This window comes from Ovis aries, chromosome 13 (genome assembly GCF_016772045.2).
Source record: "Ovis aries strain OAR_USU_Benz2616 breed Rambouillet chromosome 13, ARS-UI_Ramb_v3.0, whole genome shotgun sequence".
Lineage (NCBI taxonomy): Eukaryota > Metazoa > Chordata > Mammalia > Artiodactyla > Bovidae > Ovis > Ovis aries.
In genome coordinates, this window is record NC_056066.1 from 30,683,809 (window position 1) to 30,702,933 (window position 19,125).

The 19,125-nt window shown below is 37.8% G+C and overlaps 1 protein-coding gene across 1 annotated transcript in view; it reads right to left on the reverse strand.

The window, feature by feature from the left end:
- CUBN (cubilin) overlaps positions 1-19,125 on the reverse strand; it is a 272,612-nt gene that overhangs the window by 20,914 nt on the left and 232,573 nt on the right. The window contains exon 60 of the mRNA XM_015099599.3: positions 2,336-2,544. Coding sequence (XP_014955085.3) covers positions 2,336-2,544 — 209 coding nt within the window. The remainder of the gene's footprint in view (positions 1-2,335; positions 2,545-19,125) is intronic.

Below are 19,125 nucleotides of genomic sequence, written 5' to 3' on the forward strand. Positions count from 1 at the left end.
GAGTTGAGCGGGAGACTGGCTATTCAGTGCCATGCTGTCTCTCTCAAAGAAAGCATCTCTCCTGATTTATGAAACTCTCTTTGCTGCCTTCTCTCTATTTGTGTCGCTGCCCCCTTGCTGGAGCTCTGGTATTCTCTGCCCCTGGGCAATTTCACTTGGCGGCCCTGCCATCATCCAAATTAAACTTATTCCTGCAAAACCACGGCCTCCTCCTAAGAGTACTGACATTCTTTTGGTCTCCTGGGCATGGCGCTTTTCACAGTGAAAATATAAGACTGTCTATAATTAAGTGCCCTGGTAGCTCAGACAGTAAAGCGTCTGCCTACAATGTGGGAGGCCAGGGTTTGATCCCTGCGTTGGGAAGATACCCTGGAGAAGGAAATGACAACCCAGTCCAGTACTCTTGCTCCACCTGAGGAAAATCCCATGGATGGAGGAGCCTGGTAGGCTACAGTCCATGGGGTTGCAAAGAGTCGGACATGACTAAGCGACTTTTCTTTCTTTCTCATAATTAAGTACTCAAATGTGTATTTTGTCTATGACTTTTCTTCCCTTTCTTTTAAAACCAATTTCTGCAAAATTTAAGATGATTTTTGAACTTTGGTTTCTCTCACATCCAGCTTGTCATCTGCACCATCTCTGCACCCTCCTCACTTAAACGTAATTTCTTCCTGGGCTCCTAACCCCAGCCTCTCCCAGGACCATCCACCTAGAATGCTGAGTCATCTTTCTTAAATACTGTTCTCATCTTATGACTCATTGGAAAACGTGCAATCACTCCTTATTTCCAACTACATAAAATCTAAATGCACTAGCTTGATGTTCCAGATCCTTTATAATCTGGGTATTTCTCCACCTATGCAGTCTTATTTTTTGCTCTGCTTTAACAATAATCTGCCCTGATAAAGTCAACCTCTTCACTCATTCAACTTCAATGCCTTTTTTGTACATCTGCCTCACCTAGAATGCCCTCTGTCCTAACCTGAATAAGGGTCTTTTCATTCTGCGTATCTTTCTTGTTCACACCAAATCATCATGAACCATCCTCCCTTTTAAACTTGCACATGGCTTCAAGCCTATGCCCAGTGCACTTGAATATCAGCTCTCCTGAACTACCTGGTATTGATTCGCATGTACCATCCTTTAACTGTGCAATCAACTTTAAGCTCCTCCTGAACAAAAATAGTGCCTGTTGTTTACCCCCAAGAGTGTAGTGGTGTATACTGATTGATGCTGCTTAGCACTTTTAATCTAAATGCATATAGCTTGATAAATACAATGATTTAATATTAAAGAGTCATTTAAATATTAAAAAGTTTCTTGATTTACTTCTAATGGGATTTCAGAAGTAAGATATTTTTCACATCTAAAAGTAATATATTAAATAAGTAAATATCCAAACTTTAAAAATAGATAAAGGAAGGAGGGATGATTTGCATATAGACACTGTCATTTATTTTAGATTTTGCCTAAGATCCTTTGATAATGTCTTTCCAGATGACCCATCATGCCATAAATTATCTCTTGACAAGGCTTGGAGGAATAGTGAATCTTAAAGTTAATGTTAGAAGCTACACAAAATTTTTGACTCATTCCTGTTAGAGATTATTTTGATGTGAAGATAGGGCAGTTGCAGTATCATTCATTACAGCAGAGGGCCCCCAGTACCGGTCCATGGCCTGTTAGGAACCAGGCCACATAGCAGGACGTGAGTAATGAGCAAGTGAATGAGGCTTCATCTCTATTTACATCTGCTCCCCATAGCTCACATCACCACCTGAGCTCCGCCTCTGATCAAATCGGCTGCAGTATTAGATTCTCGTAGGAGCATGAACCCTAACCCCAAAAGTCAAGGCAGAATATCCTGAGATTGCCACAAAACAGAAATAAGAAAGAAAGTGAAGTCACTCAGTCATGTCCAACTCTTTGCGACCCCATGGACTGTAGCCTACTAGGCTCCTCTGTCCATGGGATTTTCCAGGCAAGAGTACTGGAGTGGGTTGCCATTTCCTTCTACAGGGGATCTTTCCAACCCAGGGGTTGAACCCAGGTCTCCCACACTGCAGGCAGATGCTTTAGTACAATAAATATAATTCACTTGAATCATCCTGAAACCATCTTCCACTGCCCTCATCCATGGAAAAACTGTCTTCCATGAAACCCATCCCTGGTGCCAAAAAGGTTGAAGACTGCTGCTTTATATCATCGAAGCACAAGTCATTTAAACAATTAATAGTACTCACAACTTTCAGGACTTTATGTGTGGTATAAACTGGAATACATCATGAAAAACTCTGGATTAGAAGACTCTTGTTAAGGAACATAATAGCCTTACCTTGACATAATCATAAATGCATCTTCGCAAAGTAGTTGCTGCCTCCAGAGCAAATGTATGGAAGGTGAGTTTGATGACTTTGTTCACGGGGGCAGTGATGAACCACACACAATTTAAATTCTTGTCATACCTCCCATTAGAATCAGAATCAGGGGAGGCAAAGGTATGGTCTGAACCTGTCATGTAACCACCACATCCTTGCTGAGGCCCTGTGTTAAAACAAAAAAAGACACATCAGTATGCAGAGCAAAGAAGGTGAATCTTAAATTTTATGTGGAGGATTTTTAAAATCGTAGAGTTTCTTTTTTCTGTCACACTTTGATGAACATTATCAGGTTGTACGCAGGCTTCATCGAGCTTATGCACGCGCGGGTGCCCCCTGCCTTAGCTTCTTTGTTATTTATTTCCTCTTCAATCGCTGATCTGTCCGCCTCTACCAACTCATATCTAGGTGCCTAGAAAAGTGGGTAAACAGATATGGTCCTATATGCATTTTTAGAATGCTTGATATGATTTACCAGAATTTTTTCTACCCTTGCAAAATCCAATTTTATATAAAATAAAGTATTTTGCATAACAAAACTGATGGAAACTGTGAACACATTTTACCTTTATGTTCTGCTTTCATGAACACTATCAGATTGAAAACTGAATTTAAGAAGAATTTCCCCCACATGCCAAGAAAATTGGCTCTCAAGATACCTTTTATTTAAATAGCCTGGTAGGAAGAGGCTGAGAGGCATTTAACACTCCATTTCACTTAATATTAAACTGTACTCTATATTTTCCAAAAGTATGGGGAAGCTGAAGAAGAGGAACTTCGAGAAAAATATCTACTTTGAAATGAAAACTCTGAAATTCAGAATAAAAATACAAAAGAAAGATAAAGAATATTCTCAATGCTTAGTTATGAAAAAAATATGGCACAGACTCCTCAGAGAACAGGATTTAATTTTTTCCACTCCACAGCCTAAGCTGATGCTTTGGAAAGGAAGAAAAACTTTATTGGTAATTTTGAAATGAATACATGAGGCTGAATTAAGGTCAAAACAGCTCTAGGAGGAATGGAGATGAAATAGGCATTCAAAGTAGTATTCATAAAGCTTACAATCTACACAAATACTCAGCATTACAAGTTGCATAGTTAAATTCACTGACAGTGGTCTTCCATTTATTTACCTGTCTCGTTTCATGTATTAATATTAATATTAATGTTAAAAGTGAAAGGGTTGCTTTCAACATTAGGAGGCGCTATGGTTCAGGACTTGGCTCTTCGCAGGAAAGGCAAACAATGGCTGCCGACATGGGATGCAAAAGATAACAAATGCTCAGAGCGTTTTCCAGCATAGGCGCCTTATTTAGTAAGCCAAGCTACCCTGTCACAGTCTAAGTCAAGTACAGCTACAGATTATTTGCACTGTCAGGTGTTTCCTGGAGTTGAAATGCTTCCAGTCCAGTCCCTGATATACCCATAAGCGGCATCTGGAGCAAAATTATTCTGAAACCCTAAGCAATGCTAATCACTCTACTCCTATGAAAGTGAAGTGAAAGTCACTCAGTCGTGTCCGACTCTTTGTGACCCCATGAACTATACAGTCCATGGAATTCTCCAGGCCAGAATACTGGCGTGGGTAGCCGTCCCCTTCTCCATGTTAGCTTCCCAACCCAGGGACTGAACCCAGGTCTCCCACGTTGCAGGCAGATTCTTTACCAGCTGAGCCACCATGGATTCCTAGGCAACAGGTCTACAAAGTGAAGAAAGAAATGGAGATTCCACAGTTTTTGCTCCAATGTGGACTGATTGTTACCAAAGGCAACCACTTAAGCTTATTGAAAAGCCTGACATGGAAGAACAATTACTAAGGGTATTAATGAACTGAGAAATTTATTTACCTATTAAATAATGTTTTGTTTGTTAGTCAAGGAAATATATTTATTATTTCTTAAGTTTTGTTGGTGTGTAGTTTGTTTACAATGCTGTGTTAGTTTCAGGTGTACAGCAAAGTGAATCAGTCAGACATATACATACATCCACTTTTTTTAGATTCTGTTCCCATATAGGCCATTACAGAGTATTGAGTAGAGTTCCCTGTGCTATACAGTAGATTCTTATTAGTTACCTGTATTTATATTTAGTGTTGAGATGGGAAAAGATGAATGGTATTCCAATAGCAGTGATGTCATAAATCAATAATGATGATACCATATAGAAACTCACAGGTGCCACAAAAGTGGCAGAGGCGAATTTTGCAAGGAAGGGAGACTATTATTTCAGGCCAAGAGGATCTAGAATGTTCAAGGAGGAGGTGACATTTGATCTGTATCTTAAAGGATAAACTCGACAAGACCATAGAGAAATGGGGCTGGTATTGGCAAGTCCAGGCTGAAAGAGTTTGTAACCAAAGGTTAAGTGGACAAGGACTTACATTTATAGAATTTGATCTATAGACTTTATTCTATAGCTAGCAGGGATTCACTTGAAAGGTTTTTGATCTGAGGAGTGATAGGGTCAGAATGAATGCACTTTCTCATCAAGTCCAACCTAGAAATGCATCTGGAGGAAATGAAACCAGACCTGAGCACATGGAGGAAGTAGGGGAAGTGGTCTGGGCTGGAGGAAGTAGGGGAAGTGCACAGTCAGAGGTCTGTATGCAGGAAAACCGGACTGCTGGGCTTTAGTCTACTAATACATCAGCTCCAACGACTAAATGCTATTTTCTAAAAAACTTAAGCTATATGTTTTAATCACCACTTGCTTATTAATTGTTACTAGTTAGGTTAATAAGGATAGAATGCCAAATATACTGAGCACTGCAAGTGCCATTATACACACTTACTGCTGATACATGCAAGATAAGATACACACTTATTAGACACAAGACTACTCCTATTGCTACTACTGCTGCTAATGTCTTAAGAAAGAGACACCCTGCCTTCAGGGAATCCCAGAGCAGAATCCGCAGCTCACTGACGTGCACTGGCACAGGCTTAGAGGGAGACTGCGTCATTCCTAACTCTTCAGTCTGTCTCTGTGCAGTGGTCTAGAATGGACAGGGAGGCCTGGCGTGCTACGATTCATGGGGTCGCAAAGAGTCGGACACGACTGAGTGACTGAACTGAACTGAGAATGGACAGAGTATATTTTTCTGTCCACTTGATGCTAGATTTGACTATGTGACTTGCTTGAGACAATGGAATATTAGCGGCCAAGAGGTAGGAAGAGCACATTTAAATGTGCTGATGCTCTTTGGCTTGGACTTTTGTGCTTGTGTGATCCACCAAGAGCTCATGCCCTGGGGACTTGCATGGAAAGCAGACCCGGCCCTAGCCTATACTGTAGAGCCAAACACGCTCAGCCTGCATCCTGAAACAGGCAGGCAAAACAGCCTGATGATCCATAAGTAATAGAATTAATATTCTAGGTATAAGCCACTGCATTTTGGATAGTCTGTTATATGGCATTATTGTGGCAATAACTGACCAATACAAAAATAGCTTTTTCCAGTTATCAAACTATAATAGAGTTTATTGACTCATAAAATGAACACACAGAATAAAGAAAATGGAGAACTAAAATTATTGTCAGATAATCCTGGCCCAAATAGTCAAATAACTGAAGTAAATATAATATTATATGAGTGAGTTATATAATTCAAATTCTATATATTCTATATGAGTAAACATATGAATAAACAGTCAAATAATTGAAGTAAACACAATATGATATGAGAGTAAATATCTTTCAGTGTTTGCGGCATAGGAAATGGAATGGTTATACTTGTTCTGATTCCCTAGTTTGATATTTAAACCTAGCATAACTGCTCTGTGCTTCTGCCCCTCGTAAGGCAAAATGGAAATGGAAGCCTATGTCTTTGAGGAAATATAAAGACAAATATTATCAAATATTACCAAAAAGTACTATTGCCATGATACTATTTCTGAATTTCAACAATAGTAGGATACAGGGGAAGAAAAAGGCAGAATTCTGTAACAATGAAATAGTGTCATATATTTGTTTACTATATCAGTATTTTAGAATTCCTTTCTTTGAGCTAGTCTATGACTTTAACCAAGACTTTAGTCTTGACTTTAACCTAATGTTCTTTAGCATCACAAACTCACCATCTTCTTTGTCACTACTCATGTTTCTACCATCCAGCCAGCTCCCACCCATCAGCAACTTCCTGATGTTGTGTCAGAAGCACTCTGGAAGACCCACTCTGTGCCAGAGAACAAATGTCACTCTAACCTCCTAACCAAAGAAGAAACACTTCCTACAAAAGAGCTCTGTCTTTAGAGAAAGCAAATGTTGGTTGGGCTTCCCTGGTAGCTCAGCTGGTAAAGAATCCGCTTGCAATGCAGGAGACTCTGGTTCGATTCCTGGGTTGGGAAGATCCCCTGGAGGAGAGATAGGCTACTTACTCCAGTATTCTTGCCTGGAGAATCATATGGACAGAGGAGCCTGGTGGGCTACAGTCCATGGGGTTGCAATGAGTCAGACACGACTGAGTGACTAAGCACAATGTTTGGCTAAAGAAATATTGGAAACACAAATGCAATAAAAAGCACTGAGATCTGGGTCCAGATCTACTTGATTAAAAATCAGTAACTGAATCCTCAATTGTCTCCCTCCAGTTATGAAACTTCAGAGTGAAATTCAAGCCAGAATAAATCTGAGGATAAGAAATAGCTATCTTATCTAAGAGAAAACATCTGGAAGGCTTCATTGGAGGCAGATACATTTCTAAACAATTATCTTGAGAACTGACATTTCTGCAGCTGACATTGGAGGAGGCTGACATTTTTAGAGGTCTTCTGGATAGGATCTCTCTCCATCTCTGGACAACCACTACTTGGACAGATGGTGGCAGGCCAGCTGGACTTTCAGATAAGGATCGGCCTGACTTCAGGCATTTTCCTGTTCCCCAGCGTGTAGTTGAAGGGAGCAGAACATAAGCACAGGAAACAGAACACAAACGCATTTAAAGCTGGTGCCTTAGGGAAATGAGAGTTCCATAATCCTGTCTTTGAGTACATCTTACTATGATTTTCAAAGCTGCAGTGTATAACTGCCCTACACTAGTGAATTCATTTAAAAAGTTCACCTAAGCTTCAGATGAACATGTCTTGTCTTTTTCACTAAAAGTAAACTGAAGTTGTTATTCTACTCCCTGGGCTTCTCTGATAGCTCAGTTGGTAAAGAATTTGCCTGCAATGCAGGAGACCTGGGTTCGATTCCCGGGTCAGGAAGATCCCGTGGAGAAGAGACAGGTTACCAACTCCAGTATTCTTGTATGGTGAATTCCAAGGACTATTTAGTCCATGGGGTTGCAAAGAGTCAGACACGACTGAGTAACTTTCACTTCACCACTTCACTTCATTCTACTCCCTAACCCTAAACATCACCGACTCCAAGAACAATTCAGTCACTCAGTCGTGTCCAACTCTTTGTGACCCCATGGACTGAAGCACTCCAGGCCTCCCTGCCCATCATCAACTCCAAGAGCTTACTCAAACTCATGTGCACTGAGTCGGTGATGCCATCCAACCACCTCATCCTCTGTCGTCCCCTTCTCCTCCTACCTTCAATCTTTCCCAGCATCAGGGTCTTTTCAAATGAGTCAGTTCTTCACTTCAGGTGGCCAAAGTATTGGAGTTTTGGCTTCAGCATCAGTCCTTCCAATGAATATTCAGGACTCACTTCCTTTAAGATGGACTGGTTGGGTCTCCTTGCAGTCCAAGGGACTCCCAAGAGTCTTCACAGTTCAAAAGCATCAATTCTTGTGTGCTCAGCTTTCTTTAGTCCAACTCTCACATCCATACATGACTACTGGAGAAACCATAGCTTTGACTAGATGAAACTTTGTTGGCAAAGGAATGTCTCTGCTTTTTAATATGCTGTCTAGGTTGGTCATAATTTTCCTTCCAAGGAACAAGCATCATTTAATTTCATGGCTGCAGTCACCACCTACAGTGATTTTGGAGCCCCCCAAAATAAAATCTCTCACTGTTTCCATTGTTTCCCCATCTATTTGCCATGAAGTGATGGGACCAGATGCCATGATCTTCATTTTCTGAATGTTGAGTTTTAAGCCAACATTTTCACTCTCCTCTTTCACTTTCATCAAGAGGCTCTCTAGTTCTTCACTTTCTGCCATAAGGGTGGTGTCTTCTGCATGTCTGAGGTTATTGGTATTTCTCCAGGCAATCTTGATTCCAGCTGTGCTTCTTCCAGTCCAGCATTTCTCATGATGTACTCTGCATATAAGTTAAATAAGCAGGGTGACAATATACAGCCTTGACATACTCCTTTTCCTATTTGGAACCAGTCTGTTGTTCCATGTCCAGTTCTAACTGTTGCTTCCTGAACCTGCATACAGATTTCTCAAGAGGCAGGTCAGGTGGTCTGGTATTCCCATCTCTTGAAGAATTTTCCAGTTTGTTGTGATCCACACAATCAAAGGCTGTGGCTGTTGGCAATTTGATCTCTGGTTCCTCTGCCTTTTCTAAATCCAGCTTGAACATCTGGAAGTTTATAGTTCACATACCGTTGAAGCTTGGCTTGGAGAATTTTGAGCATTACTTTGCTAGCCTGTGAAATAAGTGCAATTGTGTGGTAGTTTGAGCTTTCTTTGGCATTGCCTTTCTTTGGGATTAGAATGAAAACTAACCTTTTCCAGCCTGCTGAGTTTTCCAAATTTGCTGGTATATTGAGTGACCAAGGACATGAGTTTGAGCAAATTCTAGGAGACAGTGAAGGACAGGGAAGCTGCAGTCCACGGGGTCACAAAGAATCAGACAGGACTGAGCAACTGAACAACAACTGCCTTAACCAGACACCACATTTTAAGTTATGTTTGCAAGAAAAATAAATCTAAATTCTAAGTGGTTTCTGTATCCTGAGTTAGGTTTTTTGTTTGTTTTTAGTAATTTCACTCAGATTGACTTACCTTAGACATCTCATTTTGAGACTCAGTCTAGTTTAACATAGAATGTGTACTTAGTCCTGTAATATTTGGGACACATTAAGCTAAAATACTAACAGAAACATAATTTCAGCAGTTAATCGTGAGCTATAGTCACAAGTAAAAGAGCAATGCAATGTACAGAGAATTTAGAGTAAGGAAAAGGTTATCATTAACTTTTAATTTATTTTGCATTATTTTGGTATTACTGAAAACACTTTATATATGCATTAATAGTCTCTTCATGAAAATGAAGGGTACTTCATGAAAATCAGTCTCACCAACTTTGAAATTTTTAAAATGTCTTATTAAGTAATATACAGTGATATAATCATGTCAATTGATGCAGGAAGAGGATTGACAAGATCCAACATACATCATGACATAAACTCAGAAAACTAAGAATAGAAAGGAATTTTCTTAACTTGATAAAGAGCATCTATTGAGTTGGTCAAAAAATTCATTTGGGTTTTTCCATAGGCTATTATGGAAAAATACAAACAAAATTTTTGGCCAATCCAATACAAAGAAAACTTATAGTTAACACGGTACTTAAGGATGAAAACTATATGCTTTCCTCCTAAGATCAGGAACAAGACAAGGATATCTTTTTCTCACCACTCATATTCAACAAAGTATTGGAAACTCTTGCTATCGTAATAGACAAGAAAAAAATGCAAACTGCAGAGGAAAAAAACAAAATTGCCTCTATTTGCAGATGCAGAAAATTCAAAGAAATCTACATAAAAATTCCTAGAATTAACAAGTGAGTTCAGTAAGAATTCATGATACAAGAACTATATACACAAAAGTCAATCACATTTCTATAAACTAACAATGAACATATGGAAAGTGAAATTAAAAATACAATTGTTTTAAAGAAGATAAAATACTTAAGTATACACTTAATGAAATATATATAGAATTTACATGCTGAAAATTACAAAGTGTTGAAAAAAATTAAGGATCTACATAAATGGTGAGACATACATATTTAGGGATTGGAAGACTCAGTCTAGTAAAGATGTCAACTATTCCCCAAAATGATTCATAGTTTTAATTGTAATTCCTATCCAAACCCCAGCAAGATTTTTCTGTTGACATAAGAAAGCTCATTTTAAAACTCAAGATAATAGAATATTATTATCATCAAGATAATAGCATATCAGTAGTACACCAAGATAACAGAACATCATTCAGGGCTAAAAAATTACCTATCAAGCCATGAAAAGACAGAGTAATATACAACTTAATGTATATCAGTAAGTGAAAGAAGCCAATTTGAAAAGGCTATATACTGTATGATTCCATCTAGATGACATTCTGGAAAAGGCAAAACTAATGAGACAGTAAAAAGATCACTTATTTTAAAATTTACATTGAAAGGCACAGGCTCTTGAATTGCTAAAATAATCTTGACAAAGAATAATAAATTAGAAAGGATCAGTCCACCTGTTACTATACAGCTACAGTCATCCAGATAGTATGATATTAATGGGAAGTTAGATAAATGGATCAATGGAAAAGAAGAGAACACCAGAAATAAGTTCACAAATATGTCCAAGTGATTCTTTGCTGTTTAGTTGCTAATTCATGTTCAGACTCTTTTGCAACCCCAAGGACTATAGCCCATGAGGCTCCTCTGTCCATGGGACTTCCCAGGCAAGAATACTGGAGTAAGTTGCCATTTCTTTCTCTTAGGAATCTTCTTGACCCAGGCGTTGAACCTCTGTCTCCTACCTTCTTGACAGACAGGATTCTTTACCATTGAGCCACTTGGGAAGCCCAAGTGATTCTTTACAAAGATGCAAAAGCAATTTAATGGAGGAAAGACAGTCTTATCAACAAATGCTGACAGAGAATTTGGACATTCAGAAGCAAAAACTAATTCCAACATAAACCTCAGATCTTAAATAAAAATTAGTTCAAAATGGATCCTAAACATAAGTGAAAAATGTAAAACCATAAAACTTTTAGAGGAAATCAAAGTAGAAAATCTTTGAGACCTCAGGATAAGTAGAGTTCTTAGCCTTGTTATCAAAACCCTATACATAAAAGGAGAAACCAACATGCAGGATTTTATCAAAATTAAAAACTTTTGTTCTAAGAAAAGCTCTGTTAAGAAGATAAAGAGGCAATCTATGGACTGGAGAAAATGTTTGCAAATCACATACCTGGAAAAGACAACTACTGAGAATACATGGAGAAGTCTCAAAAGCCAACAGTGGAAAAACAAATAACCCAGTTAGAAAATGGGAAAAAATTATGAACATATACTCCACCAAAGAAGATATACATGTGACAAAGCACATGAAAACTCTTCACCATTAAGGAAGGGTAAATTAAACCATAATGAGATATTAATACACATCTATCAGAATGGTTAAAATACACACACATATGCACACACACTCGGTGGTGGCTCATTGTAGAGTACCACACTCCACAATGGAATGAGCAGAGTGGGGGAAACCAGAGTGTGGGCAGCACAGAAAGTACTCTCTAATGACTTTCTAACCAAAATGATAGAACACAGATGACAATGAAATGGCAGCTTCAAGTGCTGAATGAAAATAATTGGCAAAGTAGACCTCTATATTCAGAGAAAAAAGATACCACGAAATTTAAGACAGAATCAAGCTACTTTCAGAAAAACAAAAGCCAAAAGACATTTTTACCAGAATATTTGATATAAATTTAACAAAGCACTAAAGGGAATTCTTCAAAAAGAAATAAATTGAAGCCAGATGGAAGCATAGAAATTCAGGAAGAAAAGAACAGCAGCAATGGTAAATATTAATTATGTAAAACAATAAAAATATTTTATATGCTTAAAACATACATAGAATTTAAATAATTAAGTAATGGCTATTAATAGCACAGAATACAAGAAGCGGGTTAATGGATTTAAAATGTTGCCTTTGTCATGTCATGGTAAAGGGACTAGTTTTAAACTAGATTCTGATGAGTAAAGGGGGAATGTTATAATCTCTAAGGTAATAACTAAGAGAAACCGTATGCATAGGTAATAGTATTTAAAAGAGTGATAATTGATTAATTTAGAAAAGGCCAAAAAAGATAGCTAAAGAAACATAACAACATATGGGGCAAACAGAAAACAATACAGGGGTCTATTTTAACCCAATAATGTTAGTAATTTTATCAGATGTAAATGTGATACATTCTCCAATAGAAAGACAAAGAAACCAAAATGCAAATACATTCTTTGGAGTACAGAAATGTTCAAAGTGGAGAAATTGAAAAATATGTCATGAACTGAAAGAAAGCTAGGGAAAGAAAGCTATACTAAGTCAGCAATAGTTGACACTAAGGCCAAAAAGAAAAAAGGACCTTGCAGAATGACATGAGTCAATTCACCAGGAAGACGTAATAATTTTAAAAGTAGATGTGCCACACGTTACATTGCCTCAGAGTAAAATAAGACCAAAATTCTGAGCTTCTAATTGTCGTATATGGCTACCCACTGGATGACTTAGAGTCACCAAATTCTCCACACCAAAACCAAAAGTTCTTATTTCCTCCTGTGAAACCTTGTCCTCTCCTCTAAGTTTATATTTGAATAGTGGTATCACATAATATTGCCCAGAAACCTTAGTAGCATCATGCTTTCCCTTTTCCTCATTCCTGTTCAAAGACTACTACATCCTCTCGATTCTTCATCTTAAATGCTTCCCCTTTCAACTTCTTTATTTTTGCACTATCACTGTTCTCATCGTCCCCTGCCTAAATGACTGCAATGCTTTCCCAAATTTTCTTGGCCTAAAATGTTGCTCCTACTTCAAAACAGACCCTGATGCTGGGAAAGATTGAAGGCAGGAGGAGAAGGGGACGACAGAGGATGAGATGGTTGGATGGCATCACCGACTCGATGGACATGGTTTTGGGTGGACTCTGGGAGCTGGTGATGGACAGAGTGGCCTGGCATGCTGCGGATCATGGGGTCACAAAGAGTCGGACACAACTGAGCGACTGAACTGGACTGAACTGAACTGATCTGACTTCAGAACATCCTCCTCGCAGGTGCTAGAATGTGCTTTCTAACACAAATCATATTAGATCATAGGACTCTCCAGTCTCCAGACAATTGATGGTTCTATGTGCCTGTGGTACACAGCCCAGCATGCCCACCCCTGCCTGTCTGTCCTGTCTCAGCCCCTACTGTCCTCCACTCGACACCCCAAAGCTTTACTAACAAAGAGCAGGCCAGTCGGCAACCTCTGAAATGGGAAGCCTCTGCAACTTTGTACAAGGTTTTTCTTCTCCATAAAATGCCTATTTTCCCAACAGATGCCTTCTCAGCCTTCTGAGTTAATATTATTTGTATCTAAAATTTATTCCATTCTAAATGAGTATCAGGGAATGTTTTAATTTCCTGTCTACCACAGCTCTATGAGGTAGTTACTATTCGTGGCCCAGTGTACAGATGAGAAAGTCAAGAGGATAAGTGACTGTTCATGGTCAAATTTGCTGGGATGTGTAAAGACTGAGTCTGAACCTAGAAAGTCTAGCTCTAGGGCTTGCACTATGTTTATGAACCACTAACTACAAGTCAGGATTCATCATTCTCTGCAGTGCTTTCTGAAACTTTTTTTTCCTGTATTTTAAAAAACTTTTACTCAACACCAATGCACTTCAGATCCCTTTCTTCCTGCCTCTGCTGTCCTCTGCACATACATCTGACAAAAGCATTTGCTGTGCATAATTTACAATTATTTCCTGACTCTTGAATAAGATTCTCAAAAACAAGGACCTTGTTGAATTCATCTTTGTGTCCCCAAAGAAAAGCTCACTGCCTGCATAGTAAATGGTGAATGCTATTGAATAAGCAATTAAGGAATGTATAGAAAATATATAGATAGATCTTACTGGATGGATCTTTGCTGTCTAATCTAAGTTTACAAGGGGAAATCTTGGGACTAAATATATTTCTTGAATTATAAAGTTGTAACTATGTTGTAAACATATTATGCATGTGTTCGTGTGTATGTATGTCTATATATAACTTTTTGGTCTTACATATTATCCTGTTTCAAAGATAACTTAGTTGACTTTTGTGGCATATATCATTGTGAAGAAACAATTAGCAGAACAACATCAAAAAATATCATCAAAAGATTTAAAACACTGCCAAAGGGGTAGTTTTTTGTAGGAAAATGCTTGTTTAGCTAAAAACTTGAAGTTATAAATGATGTTAGGTTTGTTACTTAAGAGAATCCATTCTCTTAATGCTGAATTTCAGAAGGCAGAGAAAATATAAAAATTTTTAAAACTCCAGACACTTTAACATGCAGCAACACTACTTAGAAGTATGACTTTTCTCATCATTAACAAAGTCAAAAGGTAGAAAAAAATAGGAAAATGTTCTATTTAGAGAGAGCAGGATTAAGAGCAGTGTGCTATTCAATAGTCATAATATAAGTTACAGTAGAAAAGATGTGAAATTCATCAATCCAGACCAAGTATAAAATAGCGTCTAATAATGTAAACAAGGGCATGGAATTGTTTTGTTGTTCTCAATGATATATTCGATTGCACACTATACTATTGATATTTAAATTTTATGACTCTGATGGCAGAGCTATTTAATGGAGACAGGGATTATTTCCCCAATTCTGCTCAAGATGTGCTAAGAGACCCTGCCAAGTCAATTTCTGTGTGACTCTGTTCCCCAGTTTGTAAACTAGAGTATATAGTAAGAATGCCAATCAGGGTTATAGCATAAAAATAAATGCCCAAATTCCTTAATTTTGCTGGAATTTTGTGAAAGTGAAAGTCGCTCAGTTGTATCTGGCTCTTTGTGACCCCATGGTCTATACAATCCATGGAATTCTCCAGGCCAGAATACTGGATTTGGTAGCCTTTCCCTTCTCAAGGGGATCTTCCAGCCCAGGGATCAAACCTAGGTCTCCCACATTGTAGGTGGATTCTTTACCATCTGAACCACAAGGGAAGCCCAAGAATACTGGAGTGGATAGCCTATCCCTTCTCCAGGGGATCTTCCCGACCCAGAAATTGAACCAGGGTCTCCTGCATTGCAGGTGAATTCTTTACCAACTATGAGCCATGAGAATTTTGAGAAATTTTTACTAAACTGAGGGCTATAATTTGGAGGCAGAAATTTTTGTTATATAGAAATTTATTACCCTCATATTCCAATGCAATTATATTCCATATACTTTTGCTAATTCTTTACCATTATGCCGTGCAAAGCTGATATGATAGATGTGATGTTTGTCAACATTAGAAAGATAATGGCTTTTTACTGTATGTGTGTATATGTATACATATAAATATAAGTATTACTTAAAATATAAATACTACAAATATATATTATGTATAATGTATTTATAATATAAAATATATTCCTATAAATGTAAATATCACATAAATTTAAATTTTTGCTATAATACATTATTTATAAACAGTATATTTTAGTAAATATATATATTTTCCTTTTCTTCTGGTAAGGAGGAAGCAATGACTCTTACTGCTTATATATAGTAATATTTAGTATTATAAATATAAATATATATAGTATATTTATAAATATAGTGTATTTTTACTATTTATACTATATTTTATATTTTACTATTTATATTTATAATATACCATATTTACATATGTACCATATTTACATAATGTACCATATTTACAGTATAAATATATAAATAGAGTATATTTATACTATAATATATTTATAGTATAAATATAAATATATATAGTAATAGTAAATTAAACTGGTAGTTCAGATGGTAAAGAATCTGACTGCAGTGTGGGAGATCTGGGTTCAATCCCTGGGTTGGGAACATCCCCTGGAGAAGAGAATGGCAACCCTCTCCCATATTCTTGCCTGGAGAATCTCATGGGCAGAGGAGCCTAGTAGACTACAGTCCATGATGATTGCAAAGAGTCAGACACAACTGAGCGACTAACACACTGACGTTAGTAAATTAAATGCTCTATTTAGGACTAGCTCAAATTGGAAAGCAGGCAGAGTCAAATGAGAAGATGCGAATGAAGAAAAATATCAACAGTTCTCTCTCTCCAAAGAGTGAGAGAAGAAATGACTTGCTTTTGAGAAAACTCACCCCCAGAATCTCTCATCATCCTAAGTATGTTTACTGATCTATGTGGAAACCATGTGGGCAGATGAGAAAGAGGATGAATTTAGGAGACAGTCCTACCTGATTCCAAGGTTGGCTTTACTTCTTACAAATACTTTGACTGCAAGCAAAGTACTTAATCTCCTAACTTCTCTTTTCCTCCCTTGGAAAATGGGATAATCCATTCTGTCTCATGGGTGGTTGTGAGGATTAGATGAGAAAACCCATGCAAAGCACCTCTTGTAGAAGCTTGGTGACAGGTGGACAACCAGGACATCTTCACCTGAGAGTGAGCTGAAATTAAAGCTCCCACACAAAGGTAACAGAACAAAGAGAAGAATATAGTCCCTGATAATGTTTTATCTCTAAACAATTAATTTACAACCAAAGAATCTTCTTCACTGTTTATGCTGACCAGGCATAAACAGACAGTCTGCTTGTATGTTCCTGGAAATACTATATCAAAGCCAGGACCAGTGAATACGGGTAATGATTATTACAGGAAACTTATGCTTATAAATAATTTAACCTGAAACACCCTGATGAGGTGCGCATTTTTAGAAGGGCTGGAGCAGTTTTGGATATGCAGAATAACTGTTTGCTAGCTTCTTGTTTTTTCAGTGCTTTTCAAAGTGTTATAATTTACTATTAATGCAGTTTTATCACTGAGATTGGTTTTCACAGTACCATCTGGTTTTATTTTCCCAATGACAACCCTATCCTTCAAGGGGCAGCAATATGATCATTCAAGATGGGGGTGGAGAGTGAGAACACAGACTGATATTGGAATACATTTTAATAAAAACCTTTCCCTTTTTTTGGGCTGATGTGGCATTTTATTCCAATTTACTTGCTTTGGTATGGTTTTGGTGAACTAAGCATTTGGTGGTTTCTTTATCATATTTCCACATCCAGGGCTCAGCAAAAAACCCTTGTCAATAAAACCCACAAAGGAGAAACCTTGCCTTTGACATCATCTCCTAAGAGGAAACTAATCACCAGTGAAAGTTGCAATACTTATAAAGAGCAGAAATAAGCTTAGTTGAGCTTTCTGCAAATGGGTTTATAATTTCAGCTCATCTCATTGTCAGACTTCATCAGAGGGAGCAAATGACTTTAAGAGAACAGACAAACAACACTGCTTTCACGTAATATCACCATTACTGCTAAACTAAGGGTTACCTAAGCAGTGACTTACAAAGTTATTCACTTTGTAATTCAACTATCTTATTGTAACTGTACTTTTAAAAGTAATGTCATCTGGCAGCTAATATCTGGCTGCTAGGAAGGACCAAAGAGACACAGAAACATTGCTAGTGTTGCTAAATGTTTTTATGTTTATGTTTGTTTTTTTTTTAATGTTTAGCCATAGAACTTTAGAATGCCTCTCAAAGTCCAAACTTAACACCAAAAGTATGAAATTTACAAATAACTAGAAGTAAAAATCTGAGTTTGAGATGTTGTTACATTTGCCTCCATTTGTTGTGATTTTATTTTCCATCTTCGGGGCCCCGGGCTGTCATCAGCTTTCTCTGTATACCTTTCCATCTCTCCTGTCCGCCCTTACAAGTAACTCTTATTCAACTGCCTCAGCTTCCTCCCACCGCTGCCACCTATTTCCTTGCAGCACGTCTGAGAGACAGTTTCCAAATATTACGGCAGCAGCTAAAAATCAAGAGAGCAGACACACATGACCCGAGTGCCGAGTCTGACCTAATTCTCTAAGGATGAAGGTCATTCAGGTCACTACCCTGAGTAATAGCAGAACCGTCTGCACCACGACTCCATGTTGAGAATGAGACAAATCTAGATATAATACAATGTATAACACATACATAGAATACATAATGTAATGTAACTTTACATTTATCCATCTATTCTTTAATTCATTCATATAGCCAATATTGATGGAGTAATAGCTATGTGCTAGGTGTCTGCTGCGTGTGCTAAGTTGCTTCAGTCGTGTCTGACTCTTTGCGATCCTACAGACTGTATGTAGCCTGCCAGGCTCCTCTGTCCATGGAATTCTCCAGGCCAGCATACTGAAGTGGGATGCCAAAACTTTCTCCAGGAGATCTTCCCAAACCAGGGATCGAACCCATGTCTCTTTCTTCTCTTATATTGGCAGGCAGGTTCTTTACCACTAGTGTTACCCAGGAAGCCCAGGTGTCTGCCAGGCTTTGGAATTTTATTGGAATTTAGCTTCTGATTTTGGCTTTAAGTTATAAAACGTACTTTAGGGTTTGCTGGTTAGATTTAAGTGCATGGTGAATATAAAAGAACAAGAAATAATTGCACCCAGGAGTGCTGTTGTTGTTAATAATGATCTTATCTCCCCTCCTCTGCCTTAGAGAGAGAGTGGGGTAGGTCATGAGACCTTATAGAAATCCAGAGCTTTAATATTACTTTCTGATATATATCAGTTCCTCTTTGACATCTCAGGTACTTTACAGAAATTACCTACTGCATCCCCATCAAATTCTTGAAAGGCAGAATATAGCAATAATTCAAGTTGATCTTTTTTAGTGGATAAAAGCTGAACATAGTCACTAAACTTGTTTTTTTAAGTAACGTATTCTGCAGTACTTTAGCATTTAGTGACTATGGTCCAACACAGTCAGTATACATACTTTGAATCACTGATTCTAATCCTGTATCTAGAAGTTTCATGCCTAATGTGATGAGAATGTCAAAAACAGAC